Below are 22,818 nucleotides of genomic sequence, written 5' to 3'. Positions count from 1 at the left end.
CGGGGGGGGGGGGTGGGGGGGTGGAGTTCTGACCTGCAGGCAGGATGCACAGGCCAATGGGGAGCAGGGGTGGCCTGGCGGGTGGCCCAGCTGGCTCCTTGCCGCAGGGTTGACGCCTCTGACACAGCAGGGAGAAAAGAATGACAGGAGAGGGGAGTGAAACAGCTTCTGTTGCGAAAGCAGCTCCATTTCACAGAGGTCTTGGGGCCCTGCCCAGCAACACTTCCTCCCCACATCTGATGGCTGGCTCCTCGCACCCAACACTAATCTTCCAGCTGAGATGCAGGGAGGGGCCAAGGAGGGAGGAGACCCTTGAGCAGACCCTGAGCGGGCAGGGGTCTCTCAGCCTTTTGTGATTCTAGGGCCCAAGCCAGGGCTCCCCTACAGTTCTCTGCACAGGGCCCCCACCCGACATTTAATCTGTCCACGCCCTGCATCCGGGCCCACACCTCCGCCTGGCCCTCTGTCACAACTCCTCTCCCGAGGCCCCTCTTGCCAAGGTTCCAGCATAGGGCCCGGCAACCTGTGCTGGGGGCAGCCCTTAGGGCACGGGCTGGGCCACCTGGGAAGAAGGGGGAGCAGGAGGGACTCGGAGGAGGGGCGAGCAGCTCTCTGGAACTGTCTGGAGGGTGATGGATAGAGATCACATGGGAGGCATCCAGGCTGGACTTGAGGGTCCAGTGTCTTGAGCTGTAGCAGCAGCAAATTAGGCAGGCAGCTGAGCCAAGCCGGTCACGACAGACCCGAGCTGGGCTCAGACCCACCTTCCTGGGCCCCAGGGGCTCTGGTGCCCAAGGGAAAAGTTAGGAGGACCTGCTCCTGGATTCTGCTTGTTGGAAGGAACCCTGAGTGTTTGGCGGCAAACCTCTGAGGTCCCAGCTCCTGGTTGAGTCCCATCCTGCAGGGCCGGGATGGCCTTCGGGTCAGGGCTGCTGGGTAGCCCTTCACCCCAGCCTCTGGCAAAGTAGCCAGACGTCCCCTTCCTGGGCTGAGGCAGGACTCGCTGACTTCAGGGCTCAGAAGCTGGTCACACAGGTGAGTGACCCCAGGGCTCAGACGCTGGTCACATACATGATCTCGACACGCAGCCGCTTCTCAGGACCATCCATGTCCTCTGCGGTGAGGCCCTGCTCCAGGGCAGCTTCTGGGACAGCTCCTTTGGCCTCAGCCCATGGGCCCTGCTGCTCCTTCTTGCCCAGGACACAGAAACTGCCACCCATGAAGAGGGCAGCCGAGATGAGGAAGAAACTTGACATGTAGAAAACGTAGCTGAAGTCATTGGTGGTGTCCAGGAGGAGTCCTGGTGGCACAGAGAGCAAGTCAGGTCACTGCCCGGGAGTACCAGCTCCCCGCACCCCCTAAACCATGTGCACTGTGAGGGCAGGGGTTCTGTCCCAGCTGCCTCCCCAGCACTAGCTGGTACCTCGTTGGCATTCGTTAGGTATTTGTTGAATGAAAGGAAAGAGAAGCAAACCAGCCCTGGCCCGGGCAGCCAGTCCTCGGGCCGGAAGAGCACTTCAGGGCATGGCTCCTTCACCCTCAGTGGCAGGCGGCCAAGGACTCAAGGGCCAGTGGCGTCTGGGATATCTGTTCAGCCATGCCCTGGACCCTCGTCAGCTCTCCCTGCTCGTCAACCCTGGAGAACTCCCTTGAAAACTGGGCTCCCAGTGCCACACTCGGAAGGGGGGAGTCCCCGGCAGCTGACTGTGATAAGCACGCTGTCAGCTGTCCACCCCACCCCCAGCACCACAGGCTCCACCCCCCCGCTTTACTCTGAATGTCACACACTCAGCTTCCAGCACGGCCACTCCAGTGGGTCTCTGCTTCCATATCTGTTTGCTTCCCTTCCGGCACAAAATCACCACCATGATCACAAAGGTGCCTCTTTGCCCCAATCCTCGACTCTTCCACCAGAGGCTGAGCCCTGAGTGGTGGGGACCAGTGCTCCGTGTTCAGCCCTGCCCGCCTGGTGACTGGCACAGGGGGAGGGACAGTTACAGCAGGTGTTCTCATCTGCGTTTTTGCAGATGACACTGTGGCTCACAGAAGGAACATGACTTGCCCAGGGCCCTCAGGCAGCAAGTTGGAGGAGTAGGATGTTACCCGCAGACATGACACGTACATGGCTTCTACCACATGCCAGGCTCTCTATGGACCTCTTTGCTGTATTACCTGTGATCCCCACAAACAAGCCTATGAGGTAGATTCTACTGTCATCCCCACTTTGCTGATAAGAGAACAGAGGCACAGGAGGAAAGACAAAGAACTGAGGTAGATCTGGTACCGAAAGCCTTATTTTTGACTGTTTATACCATAATCGCCAGCTGGGCTGTGGTCAGTCCCCCGAGGTGATTGAGAAAATCACAAATAGGGGCTTCCCTGGTGGCTCAGATAGTAAAGAATCTGCCCACAATGCGGGAGACCAGGGTTTAATTCCCGGGTTGGGAAGATCCCCTGGAGAAGGGCATAGCAACCTACTTCAGTATTCTTGCTGGGAAAATCCCACAGACAGAGGGGCCTGGCGGGCTTCAGTCCACGCAGTCACAAAGAGTCAGACACGACTGAAGCGACCTGGCATGCACACACCCCACCCAGGCCACCCCCTGCCTGCCCTCTCTTCCCAGGGCCTCACCAGCCAACGGTGGGGAGATGAGGATGGAGATGCTCTCCAGGACGGTGAAGAGCCCCAGGGCGCTGGAGAACCGGTCCATGGGAACGATGTCCATAAGGACCTGGAAAAGCAGGGCACCGATGCCGCTCATGGACACGCTGTATGCCAGGCAGTAGCCCACAAGCACCCGGAAGTCGGCCGACGCCACGCACACCAGGTTGGTGAGCCCGTTGAGCAGGGCCGCCAGGCTGAACAGGTACTTGCGGTGGCCTGCAAACTCCCGGCGGCCCGCCACCAGCCCAGCCATGGGCCGCAGGAAGATGTTGCTAAAGCCGATGACGGAGATGAGCAGGGCTGCCTTTTGTTCGTCCATCCCATGCCGAATGGCGTACGGGACCAGGAAGACGTGGGGCAGCGGGAAACCCAGGATCATCCAGACAACCCCCAGCGTGTATACGCGGTAGCCCACGTTGTCCCGCAGGACGTCGAAGGCCAGGTGGCGCCGGATGGCCCGGCCACATGCCGCCCGGCAGCCTCGCGAGGGTCTCTTGGAAGGCGAGGGGAGGCCTTCTCTGGCCTCTGGGGTCATGCTGGCAGGCACGGGCCTCACGACGGCCCCGCAGACACAGCAGTGGAGAAGGACCCCGCCGAAGATGAGGAAGGTGCCTCGCCAGCCCAGGTCCTCCAGGAGGTAACGGGAGAGCAGCGGCCAGAGCGTGATGCCTAGGGAGACACCCGCTGAGGCCAGGGCGTTGGCTAGCACCTGCCAGCGGGTGAAGTACAGTCCCAGCACGGTGATGCTCGACTGGAAGCTGAAACACATGCCCAGGCCTGCGGAGGGAGAGGGGGGACCAGCTCCAGGGCGCACCCGGGGTGGGGACCCTGGGGTCACGTCCCGGGTCTGTCTTCCTTCCGCTCCAGCCCAGACCCACTTCTAGGCGCCCAGGGGTTTCAGATGGAATCAGCCCACCGCACCACCTCCCTGGAAGTATCTCCCCTCCCAAGGCTGCCGGGGGGCACACCTGTTCCCACGGGCAAGGCACCAGGGGATGTTCAAACACCTAAATCGGGTGAAGTCTCTTCCCTGCTTAACACCTTCCAGAGATTTCCCTTCACACGGAGGAAAAAAGCCAAAGTATTTACTATGCCCTGGAAGGCTCTACACGGTCTGGCCTCTGGCCACCTCTGGGTGCCATCTCAGGCCACTCACCACACAAAGCCCCATTGGTTTCTTTCTCTTCCTCTGGACACCAAGCTCCCACTTACTGGACGTGTGCATCTGCCGTTCTGTCTGCCTGAATACCCTTCCCCCAGAGTTGCTCTCCTAACAGCTCAAATGCCACTGCCCTCAACTACTCTGCGCACAGCTGAAGCTCACTACCGCGCCCCGACCACCCGCCTCAGAGTGGCTCTCGGGCCTCCCACGGTGCCGCTGCAGTTCCATCGACCGTCTAGTCTCCCTCACTCTTAGGTGACCCCCCAAGCCTGCCTCTGTGCACCCCAACCCCTCTCCCATCACTCCCAGCTGACCAACTTTCCTTCCCATCGGTGGCAATGGACAGTCCGTGCTCCCAGACAAGGGCGACCCTCCACTTCCTCCCTGCACCCTGTCTGCTCAAGGCACGTCCCTCCAGCAACTTCCCTCTCCCAGCCACATCCATTTTCTCTTTACTATTAATAGATTATTCTCCTCCACTGTGATTTCTCCTGTGAAAACAAAACTCTCTCTTGACCCCAGTCTCTTCTGGATAACAGCCCATGTCTCTGCTCCCTTATATAAAAATTTCTTGGAAATCCTATCTCCACTGTTTTCAATTTCCTCCTTCCTGTTCTTTTTTTTTTTTTTTTTTTCCGGCCATATTGCATGGCTTGTGGGATCGCAGTTTCCCAACCAACTCGGGCCATGGCAGTGAAAGCCCAGAATCGTCCTAGGCCACCCGGCAACTTCCCTGTTGTTCTCTTTTGAACAAATCAGACTTTCATTCTTACCTCTGCTCCAGAATTCTCAAGGCTGCCGCCCTCCACATTACAAAGCCGCAGATGGAGTCTGATGCCTGCTCAATCTGATCCATCAGTGGCTTCACGGTGGTCCCTCCCTCTTCCTCCTCCTCCTCAAGCACTTTCCTCACTTTGTCAAGAAACCACTCTCCTGGTTCTCCTTCTACCTCTCTGTCACTTCTTCCTGCGCAGGCCGCAAACCACTGGAGTGTCCATGTCCTGGGCCCCAGACCCCAGTCCTTATCATCCCTCCTCCCTCGTTCCCTTAGTGACAGCAGGTGATAACCTCATCTCAAGACCTGAATCCCGGGGCTCTCAGGACTCCCCAGCTGGCCACTCCAGCTCAGGGCCAGACCAGGTGTGTCCAAACCTGAGCTTCTCACTCGCCCTTGAACCTGCTTTTCCCTTAGTGTCCCCATCGTAGTTAGCGGCCACTCCACTCTTCCACTCCACCCTTGGTTATCACCCTTGGCTCTTGGGTCACCCTGGTGTCCGTCTCTGTACCTCACCTGCAATCCTGAACGAGACCCCTTCCCATTGCCTCCATCATACCACCCTGGTTTAAGGTTGTAGCTGGCTCCTGGCTGGGTGATGACCATTCCCCTACCTGTTCTTTGCTCCCAGCCTAGCCCCCTGTGGTGTGCTCACAACACCACAGCTAGGGTACTGCCTGCATGCATGCCTGCTAAGTTGCTTCAGTCGTGTCCGACTCTTTGGGACCCTATGGACTGTAGCCCACCAGACTCCTCTGTCCATGGGTTTCTCCAGGTGAGAATACTGGAGTGGGTTGCTGTGCTCTCCTCCAGGGCACCTTCCCCACCCAGGGATCGAATCCACATCTCTTAATGTCTTCTGCACTGACAGGCAGGTTCTTTACCACTAGCACCACCTGGGAAGCCCCCAGGGTAGTACCTAGTTCTTCACAAATTGTGGCTGGATGACGTCTCTCTGCCCAAACCCCTTGTAGGGCTTCCCATCTCACTACAAAGCCTTTGAGGAACTAAACCCTATCTGGCCTGCTCCCCTGCAGCCACGCTGCCCCCGCCCCCCCCACCTCCTTGACCTTTGTTCACGGGCTTCTACCCTATTGGGCTTCCCTGGTGGCTCAGCTGGTAAAGAATCCACCTGCAATGTGGGAGACCTGGGTCCGATCCCTGGGTTGGAAAGATCCCCTAGAGAAGGGGACGGCTACCCACTCCAGTATTCTGGCCTGGAGAATTTCATAGGCTATTCAGTCCTTGGAGTCGCAAAGAGTGGGACCCTTTCACTTCTACCCTATCCGCGTCCTCAGTGCTCCGAGAGCATTCCTGGGCCTTTGGTCTTGCTGCTCCTTCTGGAATGTTCTTCCCCGGGAGCCTGGTGGCAGATGCCTCACCTCCTTCTGGCCAAATGTCACCTTCTCTGCAAAGCCTTCCCTGACAGCTCTGCTGAAAGCAGCAAGCTGGGACTTCCCTGGTGGTCAGAGTTAAGACTCCATGCTTTCATTGCAGGGGGCGCGGGTTCCATCCCTGGTCCGGTAAGCGAGATCCGACAAGCCTCAGGCGCAGCCAAAAAAAAAAAGCAGCAACCTCCCCCAACCCTGCTGTGTCTTTTGCACTGGCTGATTTAGTTATTCCACCTCTTTACTTGTCTAATCTCTGCCCAACTCCACCCGAACGAGGACACCATGGCATCAGCTGTCCTGTCTTCTCGGGCACTTGTCAGGATTGACCCTCGTTACTTATCTGTTCATTGTTCCTCTGCCTCGAGTGGCTGTGAGCAGCCCCAGGAGATTCAGAGCTTCGCCTGCCCTGTTCACCACGCCTGGCCCTTTTCAGTCTCGTACCCAGTACCTACCCAGTAACTCTCAAAATGAAATGACAGTCACCTGTGATGAATCCTGCCGTGAGGTAGAGCTGGCCGAGGGTGCGGCAAAAGGAGCCGGCCACCATGCCCAGGCTGGCCAGCACGCCACCCAGCATCATCGTCACTCTGCAGCCAAAGCGTCCCACCAGGATACTACAGAGGGGGCCTGTGGGGAGGAGGCAGGCAGCAGGTGACAGCTGAATGACAAGGTCAGAGGGAGGGAGAGAATGGGCTTGGGAGGGGGTTCCAGGAGCAACTAGCAGGTGGCTTAAAGGCTTCCCTGGGGGCTCAGTGGTAAAGAATCCACCTGCCAATGCAGGAGACACGGGTTTGATCCCTGATCCAGGAAGATCCCACGTGCCGTGGAGCAATGAAGCCCATGCATCACAACTACAGAGCAATGAACCTGTGCTCTACAGCCCGGGAGCCTCAACCACCAAAGCCAATGTACCCCGGAGCCTGTGCTCCGCGACAAGAGAAGCCACCGTGTTGAGAAGCCCGCACACAGACGCTAGAGAGGAGCCCCCACTCGCTACAACTAGAGAAAAGCCTGCAGAGCAACAAAGACAGCACAGCCAAAAGTAATAATAAATGCGTGCGTGCTGACTCGGTCGTGTCTGACTCTTTGCGACCCCATGGACTGTAGCCCGCCAGGCTCCTCTGTCCATGGGATTTTCCAGGCAAGAATACTGGAGTAGGCTAACATTTCCTCCTCCAGGGGATCTTCCTGACCCAGGGATTGAACCTCAATCTGCTGCGTCTCCTGCATTGACAGGCGGATTTTTTACCACTGAACCACCCAGGGAAGCCCTCAATTAAAAAAAAAAAAAGGCACAAACCAGAAGCCCTGGAACACACACACCTGGGTTCTGATCCCCACCCTGCTAAAGACTGGCTACAGGCCAAGCAAGGCCATTCCCTCTCCAGGCCTTGGTTTCCCCCTGCAGAGGCTGAGAGGTCAGGCTGGGTGATGTCTGAGCAGCTGTGAGGTGAGGTGCTGCAAATATTCAGTTTGACCCTGACCAGGATCCCCAGAGGTACAGACTAAGGCCCTTCACTGCACTGACCGGAGGCTGCATCCATCTGGGTGAAATCGTGACCTGGGTGGATGCCCCTCGCAGGGGTCGGTCTCAGCGGACCACAGTCCCAGGGCGGCTACATCACGGTGAGCACCTCCACTCCCTGTTCCCCTCTCCCCCACCCTCAGGAGGACTGGCTACAGCCCTCCCACCATCCTTCAACCTGTTCAGGGTGGGCAACCCGGGGCCTTGGGCTACCTTGCACCCCCTTGCTCCAGCCTCTGGAGAAAAGTATGTGGAGTACCTTCTCCCCTCCCCCATTCCCTCCAGCCACCACCAAAGTCTTACATCACTAGATATTTGGCTTCTGGTGGAGAGGCCTGTCCTCCCCCACCTCTACCCTGAGCTGCTTTCTCATCAGTGCAGACCCAGAGTAGAAGTAAGCCAGTCCTGGCAGGCTGCTCCTTGACACCTCAGAGGGCCCCATTTGCCAAATACCTTGTCCCGCCCCACCCTACCCTGCCCTCCCAAATACACACCGTAAAGTTTCTCCAGAGTTAACTCTCCCAGAGCGCAGCCGAGAAAGTGTGTGTGCACACGCAATGTGAGTTTGGGTGCTTGGTGTGGAGAGAGGGTGTGTGGGTGTGAGCCAGTCTGAGTATGAGAGTAACAGAGGAAGTGAGCAGCCCATCCTCAGAGGTAATCAAGGAGAGGCAGCCACAGAGGGAGAGGCGAGGCTTTGAAATGGACATGACCACTGACCCACACATCCTTCCCACCCCCAAACTTTGACCTGACTTTGGAAAGGTGACATTGGGGAAAGCCCTGAGTCATCGTGTGTGGGGCGGGGGCTGGGATGTGTGCCAGCTTAGCTGAGATAGCAGAGGGTGCTGGGGTGGGGCACTGGGAGGCAAATGTTCCCTCTGCATGGGCACGGTTTCTTCCCCAAACTCACTCTACAGCACGGGTAAGGCCTTGGATACTCCGTGCTGGCTTGTCTTCATCTCTAAAATGTGTGGGTTTGGGGGGTACTTAGGATCAAGGATACTTTCAAGTTAAAAATTTCCATAATACTCTGAATGAGCATGGACTAAAGGCGTGTGTGTGTGTATGTAAGACAGACCTATAGGAGTCCTGGGCTGACCAGAATGTTGGCATGCCTCCTGGGCGTGAGTCTAAAGCTGGCTGGGGAGTGGGGTCCCCACTGAATGCCTGGTTCCTAGTCACTGGCCCAGACCTCTCTCCGGTTGCAGAAAAGGAACCATCTGAGATTCACACTACTGCCCATGCTTGCTGGCTGAAAGGCTGTGCGGTCTGAGCCAGGCCTGGCCTTGCTCCTTGCCCCAATCCCATGCCCCACGCAGCAGGTTCAGGGGTCATGTCAGTGAAGGTGGCTTCTATCCCAGTCTGACTTCCCTCCCAGTGCCAGTGGAGGGTGGGGAGATGGATCACCTGAGACAGGCAAACAGGGGTGAGGAGAGCCCGGCGGGCTGTCAAGTTGAGCCCCCCCCAAGAGGTCACTGGCCATGGAGTCTCCCTGGACAGCTCACAGGAGTGGGGGGGCAGGCCTGCGAGCCCAAGGCTATTGTGGAGAACCCACCTGGGCCCCTTCTCTTTCCCTGGGGTCAAGGTGAGCCCTTCCATCACTGGAGAAGCCAACCAGGAACTGAGGGGACTGCCCTCCATCTCCACAGCCCTCTGCTTCCTGGTGAGAGATGGGGTTCTTGCTCTGCCCCCCTCTTGCTCCTGGGGTCCTTCTCCAGCCCCCCGCTTCCTGTCCTGAAGCCCCGATCAGGGCTGTTTCTATTGCCCAAGCTCTCAGACCTGGCAGGACTCTGTGATCTTCTTTGCAACCCTGTGTGGGAGGTGGGCAGCCTGGGGCTGCTGGCTGTTTTCCCCAAATGGCAGAGGGAAAAACTGAGCTTCCGAGAGATCACCCCGCGGGAAGCCTCGCTGTTCTGTGGTGTGTGCCCCTGCACTCTTATGGTCTGGCTCGATCCTCCCATGCTCATCAGGAGGACCAGCTTTACATCTTGGGGGCCTCCCTGCCCTGTGCCCGTCCCCAGCCCAGTCCAGCTCAGCCCAGCCCCACAGGATCTTGGGCGGGGGAACTGGCCTGCTGAAATCAAGATGACATCCCAGGAATTCACGGCCACAGGTGAAACCTGTGGCCCCAGAGAGAGGGACCCAGGAGGCCGGAGAAGTTGTGGCTTCCTCTCTTCCTCCCGAGCTCCTTCTCATCCCTCCCCACACCCCAGCCCACGCCCAGTCCCTCCCCGCCCTGCTCACCCCCTGCGTGGAGCATGGCTGTCAGGATGGAGGGGAACCAGGAAGTCTCGCTGTTGCTGGCCTGGAACTCACGCTGCAGTTCGGTGAAGAAGATGCCGATGCACGTGGGGAAGCCCAGGGTGAGGCCCTGCGTCACCACGGAGGCCAGCAGCACCACCCAGGCCCAGCAGCCCTCGGAGCGCTCCAAGGCCTGGGACATCCTCGGCTACGAATGCTGTGGCCACAGCCTAACCGCTGCCCAGGTCGCCTGAGGAAGGGACAGAAGGGAGCTGCCGGCTGGCCCTGGCCCCTGCCGCCGCCCCTTGGTGGCTGGACCCGTCCTTTCCTCTTGCCCGGCACCAGGTACAGCAGAGGGACGCCGCCCCCTGGGAGGTGGCCAGAGGCCCACGTACTGGCCTTGGCATCGCCTTTCCCCTACTTCTCAGAGCCAGCCTGGCAGGAGGGACAGGAGGGGCCAGCAGGTGAACCATTGTGGGCCTGGGCGGGTGGGCCAAACGCTTTCTAGCTGTGCCGTCATCCAGGGGTCAGCAGGTGGGACTGCCCGGCCCAGCTGTGGCCGCACGCCCGCGAGCGCGCCAGAACTGCTGGTAGACGGAGCAGCCGTCTGGAGCCGCTCAGTCCCGCTGCCACAGGCGCACAGTGACACCTCTCCAAACGTCCCGACCAGCCTTCCTGCTTCCAGAGCCCCGGGCACAGCCAGGCTCCCTGTCAGCTGCGGCGAGGGCCGCCGAGCAGGCAGCCGCTGCACAAAGCGCGCCACACCGCAGCGTCGGAGCGCGGAGCCCGAGTCTCCCTGCAGCGCTCCTGTCACGGCGCTCACCGCCAAGAGGCCGCACACCGTCCCACAGAGGAGAGGCCTGTGCCCGAGGGGCTTCTCTGAGCACACCACACACCACACACACACACACAGACACACCACACACACCACACACATACAGCACACATACACACACCACACACCCAGCACACATACACACACCACACACCACACACACAGACACACCACACCACACACACCACACACATACACACACCACACACCCAGCACACATACACACACCACACACCACACACAGACACACCACACCACACACACCACACACATACACACACCACACACCCAGCACACATACACACACCACACCACACACACAGACACACCACACCACACCACACACACAGACACACCACACCACACACACCACACACATACACACACCACACACCCAGCACACATACACACACCACACCACACACACAGACACACCACACCACACCACACACACAGACACACCACACCACACACACCACACACATACACACACCACACACCCAGCACACATACACACACCACACCACACACACAGACACACCACACCACACCACACACACAGACACACCACACCACACACACCACACACATACACACACCACACACCCAGCACACATACACACACCACACCACACACACAGACACACCACACCACACCACACATACAGACACACCACACCACCCACACACATGCAGCACACATACACACACCACACACCCAGCACACATACACACACCACACCACACACACAGACACACCACACCACACCACACACACAGACACACCACACCACACACACCACACACATACACACACCACACACCCAGCACACATACACACACCACACCACACACACAGACACACCACACCACACCACACATACAGACACACCACACCACACACACCACACACATGCAGCACACATACACACACCACACACCCAGCACACATACACACACCACACCACACACACAGACACACCACACCACACCACACACACAGACACACCACACCACACACACCACACACATACACACACCACACACCCAGCACACATACACACACCACACCACACACACAGACACACCACACCACACCACACACACAGACACACCACACACACACACACACCCACACAGACACACCACACCACACACCACACACATACAGCACACATACACACACCACACACCCAGCACACATACACACACCACGCACATACACACACACCCAGCACACATACACACATACACCACACACACACCATACAACACATACCACACACACACCACACACACCACATACCACACACACAGCACACATACACACACCACACATACACAGACACCATACACACACAACACATACCACACACATTGCACACATCACACACAACACACATACACACATTACACATACCACACACATCGCACACATCACATACAACACACACACACTACACATACCACACGCACGCCGCACACATACACACAACACAGATACCACACACAGCACACACACACACATACACACCACACATACACACACGTAACACAACACACACAGCACACACACTGCACACACACTGCACACATACACACACCACATATACCACACAATGCACACACAACAGATACCACACACACACACCACACCACACATACACACACATACATACCACACAATGCACACATAACACATACCACACATACATAGCACACATACCACATACACAACACACACATCACACACAACACAGACACACACACCACACAGCACAGACACATACCACACATACCACACACAACACACACACCATGCAACACACATACCACACACCACACAACTCACACATAACACACACCACACGTAACACACAGAAAACATAACACACAACACATACAACATACAGTCACACATGAATGTGTAGAAAGGTGCACAAGCACATACAAAGAATACAAACATATATAACACCCGTGCATACACAGTCACACAGGAATCAGTAGAAAGATACCCATTCACACAGATGGGTACAGTTATACACACAGACGTGCACTTACGTAGGTACACACACAGACACATAGACACACACTATATAGACAGGCAGAGAGAAACACACAGGACCACCCAAGCACAGAGTTACATGCAGACCCACACTTACACACAGAAAAACCCAGAGACACATGGACACACATAGTCATGCGTTCAGGAGGGCACAGACATACACAGAGATACACATGCTCAGACGCACACACACGCAGAAGCACACCCACAGACACACTCAGGCAATCCCAGAGACAGACAGACACGTGCTACCCAGACAAACAGACACACACAAACAGGGCCACATGCTATGCAGACAAACGCACACCCCCTCGCATCCTTGGCTCAGTCCTACCTTGGTTCCTCGCCACCACCAGGGTCACTGCCCCCATCACAGAAGCTGCCTTATCCAGGCCTCGACGCCCAGCCCCCTCCCCAAATGCAAAGCCCTTTTCCAGTCCCCTCCATCCTGCCTCTTCCCCTGCTCCCTGGCCTGCAGGGGCCCCAACCTCACCCACGCCAGGCAGTGGGAGCAGTCTCGGTGAAACCAGCCATCCTGGGAGCTCCAGTTTTCACAGCCTCCCTCCTTTCTGCCCTAGGCCCTGAAGATCCATGGAAACTCAGGAAACTATCAGAAATACAAAACCCCTCTTCCTGCCCAGCCTGGCACCCCACACCTTCCCCCCAGGCCCTGGAGCTTCAACACAGCACCCAAGCTGGATCCAGCCTAACTGCCTCCTTCCTCGGCTCCAAGCCCTAGCCCTTCTCCAGCACAGGCCTCTTCCCTCCCCAGAGGACCCCCAGGGGCCCTGCCACGGTGAGTAGCCCATTCATCCTAGCCTGGGAGAGTGAGTGTGTGCGTGAGTGTGAGTGTGTGTGTGACCTTGAGTCCTGCGTGTGGGCTGGGAACACCTCCTGCCCTCCTGGCTCCTGCACGGGACACTGGCCCTAGAGATCCTCCAGCCCTGATTCTCCTGGCTCGGCCCCAAGCTTGGGGGCAAACCTCAGATCCTCCTCCAGCAAACTGGCTCTCGCCCCTACCAGGATTTCTCTTCCCTCAGCAAGTAGAAAGGCCACAGATGCCACCTGATCCCGCCTGTGAATGTCAAGTTTCCCCACCCTGCTCCAATGCTCACCCCTCCTCCACACACCCCGGCCCTTCCGTCTTCCTGGACCTGCCACTTTCCACCTTCCTCCCAGAAGGGTCATCAGCCTTCCCTCCAGCTGGTCCCTCACCACGGCGCCCCACCCCCGGCACCCCCATGCCCATTCCGAGCAGCAGGCTGTCTCTGACCAGAGGTGGCAGGGAGAAAGAAGACGGAAGAGGAGACACGTGGGGGCCCCCAAGCCCCTGCCCGGCTCTGGTCCTCTCTCCATCGCCCTTGCCTCTTGCCCCTCCATGCAGAGGCCTCTGGTGCCCTTATCAGCAATTACTCCTCTGAGCCTCCCCTCCAGTGAACTCTGTCCAGAATTCTGACCTTCACCCTGCACCTACCTTCCCTCGGAACCTTTCAGTGGAGCGTGTTTCTCCTCCCTCCAGGCCTCTGGGGACAATGAGAGCCCAGGAAACCCTAAGCACATTTATTCTCTCTTTACCCTGGCCTCCCTCTAGGAGCTGGCTTGCGGACTTCGGCCTTCTCCAAGGAGGCTGTGCCCTCCCATACAGCCCCCAGACAACTCCCAGGTCATGCGCAGAGCTTTTCTCTCCTGTTGGTCCTCCAGCACCCCCTCCCCGAGCCAGCTGGTCCCTCCTCAGGAACTTGGTTGCTGAGATTCCAAAATCCTCAGCCAGACAGAAGTCCAGTCGGTCCTTCAAGAATCAGCCCCAGAGGCATCTCCAGGAAGCTATGCTGACCCCCAACTCTAAGGCCCTTTCCTGTACTTTTCTCCTTAATAGTAGTTTTTACACCAAACTGGAGTGGATCCTTCAGTGCTTATTGCTGTCATCTGCATTTCTCCTCCCACTTCTACACTATGAGCAGGGAGGGACCTATTCACAGCTGCCCACCCAGCCTCCACCTGAGCACAAAAGGTAATATCAGTGTGACTCACCTGTGTTCCCCGGGGGGGCAGGCAAGCCCAGGAACAAGGGTGAGCTGGTTTCCAGGCAGGCAGGTCCATTCCAGAAGACTCAAGCAGAACGGAGCGGCTGTGTGGGCTCTGGTTCCACCTCTGCCCCGGCAGAGAAGCCGTCTTCCCTTTGTACCTGGAACCAGGAGTCATGATCACCCCCTGGCATAGAGTTGGGGCAAGGAAGGAGACAGGGCTGGAGACGCTTCACTCTCACTTTCTGGGACTGGAGGTGAGCAGCTTGCCACGGGAGCTGCTGACCTCAGTCCTCAGGGACCTGCTGCCCAGAGAGAACGACCGTCTTCATGCCCAGGTGACCCAAAGCTGGCTGTGTGGACGGAAGTTTAGATGACATGTCCTGTCCTTCTCCCATGACACACACTGCCCGGTCTGTTTTTTAGGGCTTCCCATCTTATGCCAGGAGACTGGCCAGGCCCTCAGAATCCATCCCCGCCCCCCCCCCCACCCCCGCCCGAGCTTGCAGGTACAAGCAAAAAAGGGCAGTGATGCTCTCACGCAGGGGTCTGGGGTTAGGGTCCTGGTGTGCAAGGGCCTCCCCCTGGACCTCTGCTCTCTTCTCCTGGCAGAAGAGCTGGTGAGAGGAAAACAAGGAACCATCAGCTTTACCAACAGCGGAAGGATGGCCAGACCCTGGAGACCCCCTCCCTCCCCAGGCTCCACACCAGGCAGGATGCCAGGCCTGAAGCCCAGGGCAGAGGACAGGCAGGAGTGAGATTCCTGCCCAAGAGGGGAGCAGCGCGAGCCAGCCTGAGCTTGGGGTGGACAAGCCCTCAAATTCCTGGACCTGGCAGGAGCCGGGGAAGGAAGAAGGCGGTTCCAGAGGTGGGCCAGCTGGAGCCGGTCACCCTCCTCCCTTTTCTGCCTCCAGAGGTGCCCCCACCATCCAGACAGGGGCCCCGGCTGACCACGGCCTGCAAGGGGGATGGGCGAGGCAGCAGAAACCTCATGACCTCTTGCCACCCTGGCACATTCCCTGCCGTCCGGATCAGTTTCCACAGGGCTTGCTTCCCACCCTCCCCCTCACGGCGGATCTCCTCTGGGTGGGGCTTCTGGGACGTCCAGGCGGCGTCCCCCGTGGAGGTTTCAGCCCAGGCCTTGGGTGGTGCCTGTCCCCTCACCCGCCAGGCCGTGGGGGTCCCCAGACATTCCAGGCTGGAGCGGCCCGCGGGACGCGGACAAGGAGCTTTTCTGGATCCTCACCCCCAACCGGTTGGGAAAGGGCCCCGGAGGTCCCCGGCCGGGCGGGTCCGCGACGGCGCCCACGGGGACCCCGGCGAGGGAAGGCACCTCGGGGGCCATGGGGGGGGGGGGCCCGGGGAGCCTGCTCACCGGCTCGCACGGGCCCGGCGGAGGGGCGGCTCCACTCCCGCCTAGTGCGCCTTCCTGCGGCCCAGCCCGCCCGCGGAGGAGGCGGCAGGACGCCGGGCGGCAGCGGGGACCGAGGGGCGGGCGCAGGGCGCGGGTGGGCGGGACCACCTTCGCGTCTCCTGGAGCCGGGCTGGAGGCCTCGGGACCAGGCCCAGGGGAGAGGGGAGGCGGGGGCAGGCACCCCTGCTTGCAACCTCGCCCCCTCCTCCGAGTGGTCCGGACCACTCCAGCAGCCCCGGCCCGGCTCCCGGCGCCTACGGGCCCATTGGTATGTAATTAACAAGTAATTGGTGTAGCCCACCTGCTCACTATCCAGCTTCTTGATTTTCCCGCTCTGATTCCAGGGCCCCAGGAATGGAAGGCAGAAAACTTGGGGTAAGAGACGGCACCTCCCAGCGGCAGTCGCGTGGGCGGCCAGGGTGCGGGATTCCTTCTTGGGAGGCTCTAGCTTCCTCCCAGTGAAAACCTAGAGCTTTGAAGGCCACATCCAGGGGAGGCCGGGCAGGCAGCTGTCGAGGAGCAGAGAAGAGGGTGGACCCCCTCAGCCCTGGGAGCGGGTCAGAGGGCCCCCACCTCCTCTGCTCGCGCTCCTCTCCCACCTAGCCAAGCCTTGATATGTATTGTTTAAAATGTATAGTTAGTGCAAACCTACAGGAATCAAGATGGTGTGGTACTACTGGGTAGACGTATAGATCAGTGAAATAGAATTGAGAATAAGCCCTTACATTTACAGTCAAATAATTTTCCGTCAGGGTGCTGAGACAGTATAGGGTGGGAAGAATAGTCTTTTCAGCAAACAGTGCTAGATAGCTGCATGTAAAAGAATGTGGTTGGATTGCTACCTCATACCGTTTAAAAAACAAAACACAACACTAAAACTATAAAAATTCTTAGAAGGAAGCAGAGCAGTAACTCTTCGTGGCCTTGGATCAGGCGATGGGTTCTTTTCGACACTACACCAAAAGCACAAGTGACTAGGGGAAAAAAAAATCCACATAAATTGGATGGCATCAAAATTAAAAACGTTTGGACTTCCCTGACGGTCTAAGACTCTGTGCTTCCACTGTAGGAGCCATGGGTTGGATCCCTGGTCAAGGAACTAAGATCCCCGCATGCTGCATGGTGCAGCCCCCAAACTAAAAACCTTTGTGCTCTAAGGGACACCATCAGGAAAGTGAAGAGATAACTCTCAGAATGGGAGAAAATATTTGCAAATCATATATTTGATAAGGGACCTGCATTGAGAATGTATAAAGAACTCTCACAACTCAACCGTAAAAAGCCAAACAATTTTTACAAATACTTTTTACAAACAGTAAAAAGACAAATAATTCCATTAAAAATGGGTGAAATATATGAATAGATATTTCTCCAAAGAAGATATGCGAATGGACAACAAGCCCATTGAAAAAATACTCAACATTATTATTCATCAGGGAAAATGCAAACCAAACCCTCAATGAGATACCACTTCCCACCCACTGGGATAGCTTAACTTCTGGGTGAGTGAGGTAAGAGACACTGTATCGAGTTGTGAGTCATATCTTAGACATCTATGCCTGTGGTTCATTTTCTTGGCAACAGCCACAGTGCTGGGATTGCCTCTTACTTGGGGGATATTCATCCTAGCCTGAGGTTCCCTGGATACAAACCTTGGGAGGAGGGGATTAAGGTTTATCCCATGGTCCCAAAGGGATGGTCTCAGGCTTTGAGAGGTCCTGTGTGGGGGACAAAAGAGGGTCACACTCCAGGATCTACACCATCTGGATACCCCTTATCTCAGCCTGGCCCAGTAGTGGGTGGCAGTGAGACAGGAGGGGAGGCGGGCAGGGCACAATCATTCCAAGTATTACACACACACGCACACACAAATTACGCAGCCGTTGAGAATGCAAAAAAACTACTTAGAACCCATTGGACCGAGATAGGGGAAGATTCAACTTCTCATAGACTTTGAGCCTCATTATGTGCTCATTGTAACAGGTTAGCATACGCTAAACGACACAGGTGTCAAGATAGTTCCAAAGCTGACCAAAACAATGGGTGGCGGCCCAATTCCTGGGAATCCCCGCCTCTACCCCAAAAGAGTTGGAATAATCCTTCTACCTGTTAGAAATCACCAACCTATAAAAATGAACAACCCATACACCGGAACCCCTCTCACCTTCTGAGAGGGACCTCTGTCTATAGAACGTGTATTTCTCTAAATAAGCTTGCTTCCGCTTTACTATGGCTTGTTTTCTGCACAAAGTCGAGGACTCTCACTTGGGACCCTGTCCCAGGAATCTCACCCGAAACCTGGAACTTGACTATACCTGCCCTGGGTACTCAGAACAGGCTGGGTGTAGCCCTCCACCCCGTTTGTGGGTACTCTGGCCCTACCCAGGGACTCAGTGCCCAGGGACTTCCTGGAGACTCTTACCCTCTCTGGAAAAATCAAACTAGGTTTCCCAGGACCCCACTGTCCTCTGGGGAGCCCCATGCTAATCTTCGACCTCTGCTCAAGATAAGACTCAGAGATCTGTGGGCAAACCCCCTCCACCATCCCAGACTTTGGGTACTTCTTCAGAATAAAGCTCCCACCAGGTTGGGACATAGTCACTGTGGCTGCAGAGCTCAGAACTAGGGTCTGTGACTCCCACAGGTCATCCCTGCAGCCTTCCTCTGTGACTCTGACCCAAGGATTGGTCTGAGGGTGCAGCCTGGTCACCAGGCCCGGTTTTGTTAGAGCATATCACAGCTGTAAAATGAGGAGTGGGCAACCAGGGACTCAGAGAAGCAAACTGAGGCATCTGCTCAAAGAGAGAGGGAGGCAGCTGCTCAAAGTCATAAACCTTTAGGAATTAATTCTAAGTAGTCAGTAGTTGGGTTCCCTGGTGGCTCAGTGGTAAAGAATCCGCCTGCTAGTGCGAGAGATGTGGGTTGGATCCCTGGGTCAGGAAGATCCCCTGGAGAAGGAAATGGCAACTCACTCCAGTATTCTTGCCTGGAGAATCCCATGGACAGAAAAGCCTGGTGGGCTACAGTCTATGGGGCCACAAAGAGGTGGACACAACTTAGTGACTAAACAGTTAGGATTGAATAACGCAATTGCCACACATCACTAAGAATAACAACCACCATGTTCTGCTGCAGATCTGCCAACCCCGCCTGAGACCTTTGCATCTGCCCAGTTGTTCCGTTCCCTGAAACACTCTGTCCTGATGACCTTTTTTTTCAAATAACAAAAAACGTGGTCAGCCCTTGGTTGACTTGCATATGTCAGCTTAGAAGCCCCCTCCTCCAGGAAGGCCTCCCAGACCTCCCATGCTGAGGCCCTAATCCTGCTGAGTGTTGTGTGTCTCCCACATTTAAGTTCCCTGAGCCTTAGGGAACTTTCTTGCCCAGTTGATCAACGTTGCCCCAGCCCTTAACACAGGGTGTAGCATAGAATATAACAGTAAGGGTCACCATGTATGGAGGAGGTTCTAAGTACTTGTTCAGATACTACCTTATTGGCTTGGTGAAGGAATGGAGTATTTCCCACCCCAAGTCAGTCCCTCATTCCAGGATCTTGGGATCCTTTAAAATATATATATATATATTATCATTTTAAAAAAATGTATATATAAGGCCACACTATGCACCACGGGGGATCTTAGTTCTCCAACCAGGTATCAAACCCATGTCCCCTGCTTTGGGAGTCTTAACCACTGGACCACCAGGGAAGTCCCTAAAAATATTTTACTTACTAGGAAGCTCCAGGATGGGATGCTGGTCCCTCTGCCCCTCTCTCCGGGTCTTGGCCTGTGCCCGTGACCCTGCGGTGTCCTTGGCATGGACAGAGTGCCCTCTGCTGGGTTAGTGGGAACAGTCCATCAGGCTCTTCTGGGCACTGCTGGCCCTGGGCCCCTGGGCACCTTCCTGTTCGCAGGCCCCTCCCCTACTCCACCAGCTCTGTCCCTTTTCTACCTTCTGCCTGTCACCCTCCTCTGCCTGCTTGCCTTCCTCTGCCAGGGCCTGTATCAACTTGTCAGTTGGCCCCAGAGGCCTGTGCCATGCCACCCAGCTCGCTATTTCCCCCAAAGATCCTCCTAAACTTAAATCTGTGGGGCCAAGTCTGACCATAGCTGGAGACCTACTGTTGGGGTATCTAGTACCCCGGCCTCCCCTCCACTCCAGTCCCCTCACTCTGAGTCCTCTCTTCTCCAGCTTTCTCCTTCTCTCTCTCTCTCTTTTTTTTTTTTTTTGGCTGCACTGCAAGGCAGGTGGAACTTCCTTGACCAGGGATTGAACTTGTGCCCCCTGCAATGGGGACCCAGAGTCTTAACCCCTGCACCACCGGGGAAGTCCTCCTTTTGCCTTTCTTACCCAGAGTCTCTCCTCCACGCCACCCCCGTCTCTGGAGCTCCAAGCCGTTCTCCTTGAGATTTTCTCACTGTCACCGGAACTGAGCCTGTCCCTACACTGCCCACAGCAGCTTCCTCTTCAGACCAGGCCCTTCCTCTGTTCTCTGACTCCATCCCATGCAGGGCCTCCTTCCCTCCCCTTGGGTTTCATCTTCATATCCAGCTGAGCTTAATTCTACTGCCTCTTCCCTTTGAGATCTTGGTCAGATGTCTTATCTCTTCCTGAAGCTGGGGCCCCTTCAGGCCCACACAGCTCACACACTGAGCCTTGACAGCTCTCTCTCCTCAGCCTCTCTGCCTGAAATGGCAGAATCATCTTCCAAAACCCTCCCCGCTTTGGGGACTTCCTTGGCTGCCCGGTGGTTAAGACTCTCTGCTTCCAACGCAGGGGGCCTGGGTTTGATCCCTAGTCAGGGAACTAAGATCCCACATGCCCCGTGGTGCAGCCGAAAAAAAAAAAAAAAAAGGCATCTCACTTTTCAGGGCTGCACTGGAAGGCCGTGCCGGCTTTGAGTTCACAGGACACTCTGCCAGCACCCTGGCAGGCTCTGTTCTGCACATTCGTATCCCAGTACTCCAGCCCACACGCCTGACAGCTTGCCCTGAGGATTCGCCTCCTAGCCCATTCCCACCCCACGTGCGTTTTTACGCTCAGATGTCACCCCTCGGGCCCTCACTTCACACCCAACACCCTTCCTCTTGGCCCCACTCAGCCTGGCCCTGGAGCCCATGGTTCTCCCCGCCCGGGCTGCCCTGATACGCTCAAAACTGTCCATTTAAAAACAAACTGGGTGGGGACTTCCCTGGTGGTCCGGTGGTGAAGAATCCGCCTCGCCTTGCGATGCAGGGGACATGATTTCAATTCCTGGTCAGGGAACTAAGATCCCACATGCTGCGTGCGGGTCAAGGAAGCCTGCTAAAGCCAAAACTAAATAAATAAATATTAAAAAAAAAAAACAACCTGGATGGGAAGGGGAAGCGTCCCTGGTGGCTCAGTGGTAAAGAATCCACCTGCCAATTCAGGAGACATGGGTTCGATTTCTGGACAGGAAGATCCCACGTCCACAGAGCCTGTGCTTTCTGTAACAAGAGAAGCCACCGCAATGAGAAGCCCTCCTAGCACATGTAGAGAGTAGACCCCGCACAGCACAATGAGAGAAAAGCTCCTACAGCAGCAAAGACCCAGCACAGCCAAAATAAATAAATAAAATAAAAAAAAAACCAAACAAGGGGGACTTCCCTGGTGGTCCAGTAGTTGGGACTATGAGCTCCCAATGCATTCAGCCCAGGTTTGATCCCTGGTCAGTGAACTAGACCCAACATGATGCAGCTAAGACCCAGGGCGGTCAAAGAAACGGAAAAGATTCTGCAAGTAGTGTGGCAGCACAGCAAAAAAAAAAAAAAAAATATGCCATTTCCCCGAAGGCCTGCCTCCCTCTGGGGTAGCCAGAGCACGCCAGAACCAAGGGCCTGTTCTGGTTCCCCGTGGCCCGGCGGTCCCATCCCTTCCTTTGCTCCAGCCACATCCCTGCTTTCACGTCTCCCTGCTTTCCCATCGCTCTGGATAACCCCTACAGCTTGCAAGGAGGAAGGCCAAGTGACACCCCCTCTGGAACATCCTGGTGGCCCCAGGTAGGCGCAGCTTTCTGAGAACCTGGGGGAGCCGTCTGCTTCAGTATCTCCAGCGGCTGGAAGAGCACTGAGCCAAACACTCAGGAGGTGTTGTGTTGGTTTCCTGTGGCTGTCACACAAAGGACCACGAATGAGGGGCTGAGGGGGTGGTTCAGGGCGGGGGTGGAAGGCCAAGGCAACAGAACTGTGTTCTCTCCACATGCTGGAGGCCAGAGGCCTGAGATCAAGATGCTTGGCAGGGTCAGCTCTCTCTGAAGGCTCTGAGAGGGAGTCCAGCCCACACCTCCCTCCCAAATGATCCTTGGCTTGCAGCTGCATCCCTCTACCTCTGTTCCGTCTTCTCTCTGTATCTGAATGTCTCCATGTCTCTGTTTTCTCTTCTTATGAGGACACTAGTCATTGGATTAGGGTCCACCGTACTCCAGTATATGTGTGTGTGCGCGCTCAGTCGTGTCCGACTCTTTGAAACCCCATGGACTGTAGCCCGCCAGGCTCCTCCGTCCGTGGGATTCTCCAGGCAAGAATACTGGAGTGGGTTGCCATTTCCTTCTCTGCCGGGAGCCAGCACGAGAGTCCCCACCCATAACAAGGTTATGTGGGAGAGTTCTGGTGGGCAAGGCGAGCCAGAACTCAAGGGGTGCCCCTCTGGGCCTGCCTGAGCGTCTACCCCCAAACCAGAGTCTGCCTACTTTACTGCTTTG

At 56.5% G+C, this 22,818-nt stretch overlaps 1 protein-coding gene across 9 annotated transcripts; it reads right to left on the bottom strand.

Moving 5' to 3' along the window:
• Positions 1–152: 152 nt before the first annotated feature.
• Positions 153–20,529, bottom strand: SLC16A5 (solute carrier family 16 member 5). Of its 9 annotated transcripts, XM_006045226.3 has the most exons (8): positions 20,448–20,506; positions 17,750–17,815; positions 16,399–16,606; positions 14,691–14,844; positions 9,763–10,009; positions 6,477–6,620; positions 2,633–3,442; positions 153–1,300 (listed from the first exon to the last, which is right to left on the bottom strand). In XM_006045226.3, the coding sequence occupies exons 5-8, from the start codon at positions 9,959–9,961 to the stop codon at positions 1,053–1,055; spliced, it is 1,401 nt and encodes a 466-aa protein (XP_006045288.1). In that variant the 5' UTR covers positions 9,962–10,009; positions 14,691–14,844; positions 16,399–16,606; positions 17,750–17,815; positions 20,448–20,506; the 3' UTR covers positions 153–1,052. The 9 variants fall into 9 exon arrangements, with proteins under 9 accessions (XP_006045288.1, XP_006045293.1, XP_025135273.1 ...); XM_006045231.3 differs by lacking the exons at positions 16,399–16,606; positions 17,750–17,815; positions 20,448–20,506 and adding exons at positions 14,134–14,182; positions 16,059–16,330; XM_025279488.2 differs by lacking the exons at positions 16,399–16,606; positions 17,750–17,815; positions 20,448–20,506 and adding exons at positions 13,153–13,240; positions 16,059–16,330.
• Positions 20,530–22,818: the final 2,289 nt, after the last annotated feature.

Source organism: Bubalus bubalis, chromosome 3 (genome assembly GCF_019923935.1).
Source record: "Bubalus bubalis isolate 160015118507 breed Murrah chromosome 3, NDDB_SH_1, whole genome shotgun sequence".
Classification (NCBI taxonomy): Eukaryota; Metazoa; Chordata; class Mammalia; order Artiodactyla; family Bovidae; genus Bubalus; species Bubalus bubalis.
This window is presented reverse-complemented; position numbering and strand designations above follow the sequence as displayed.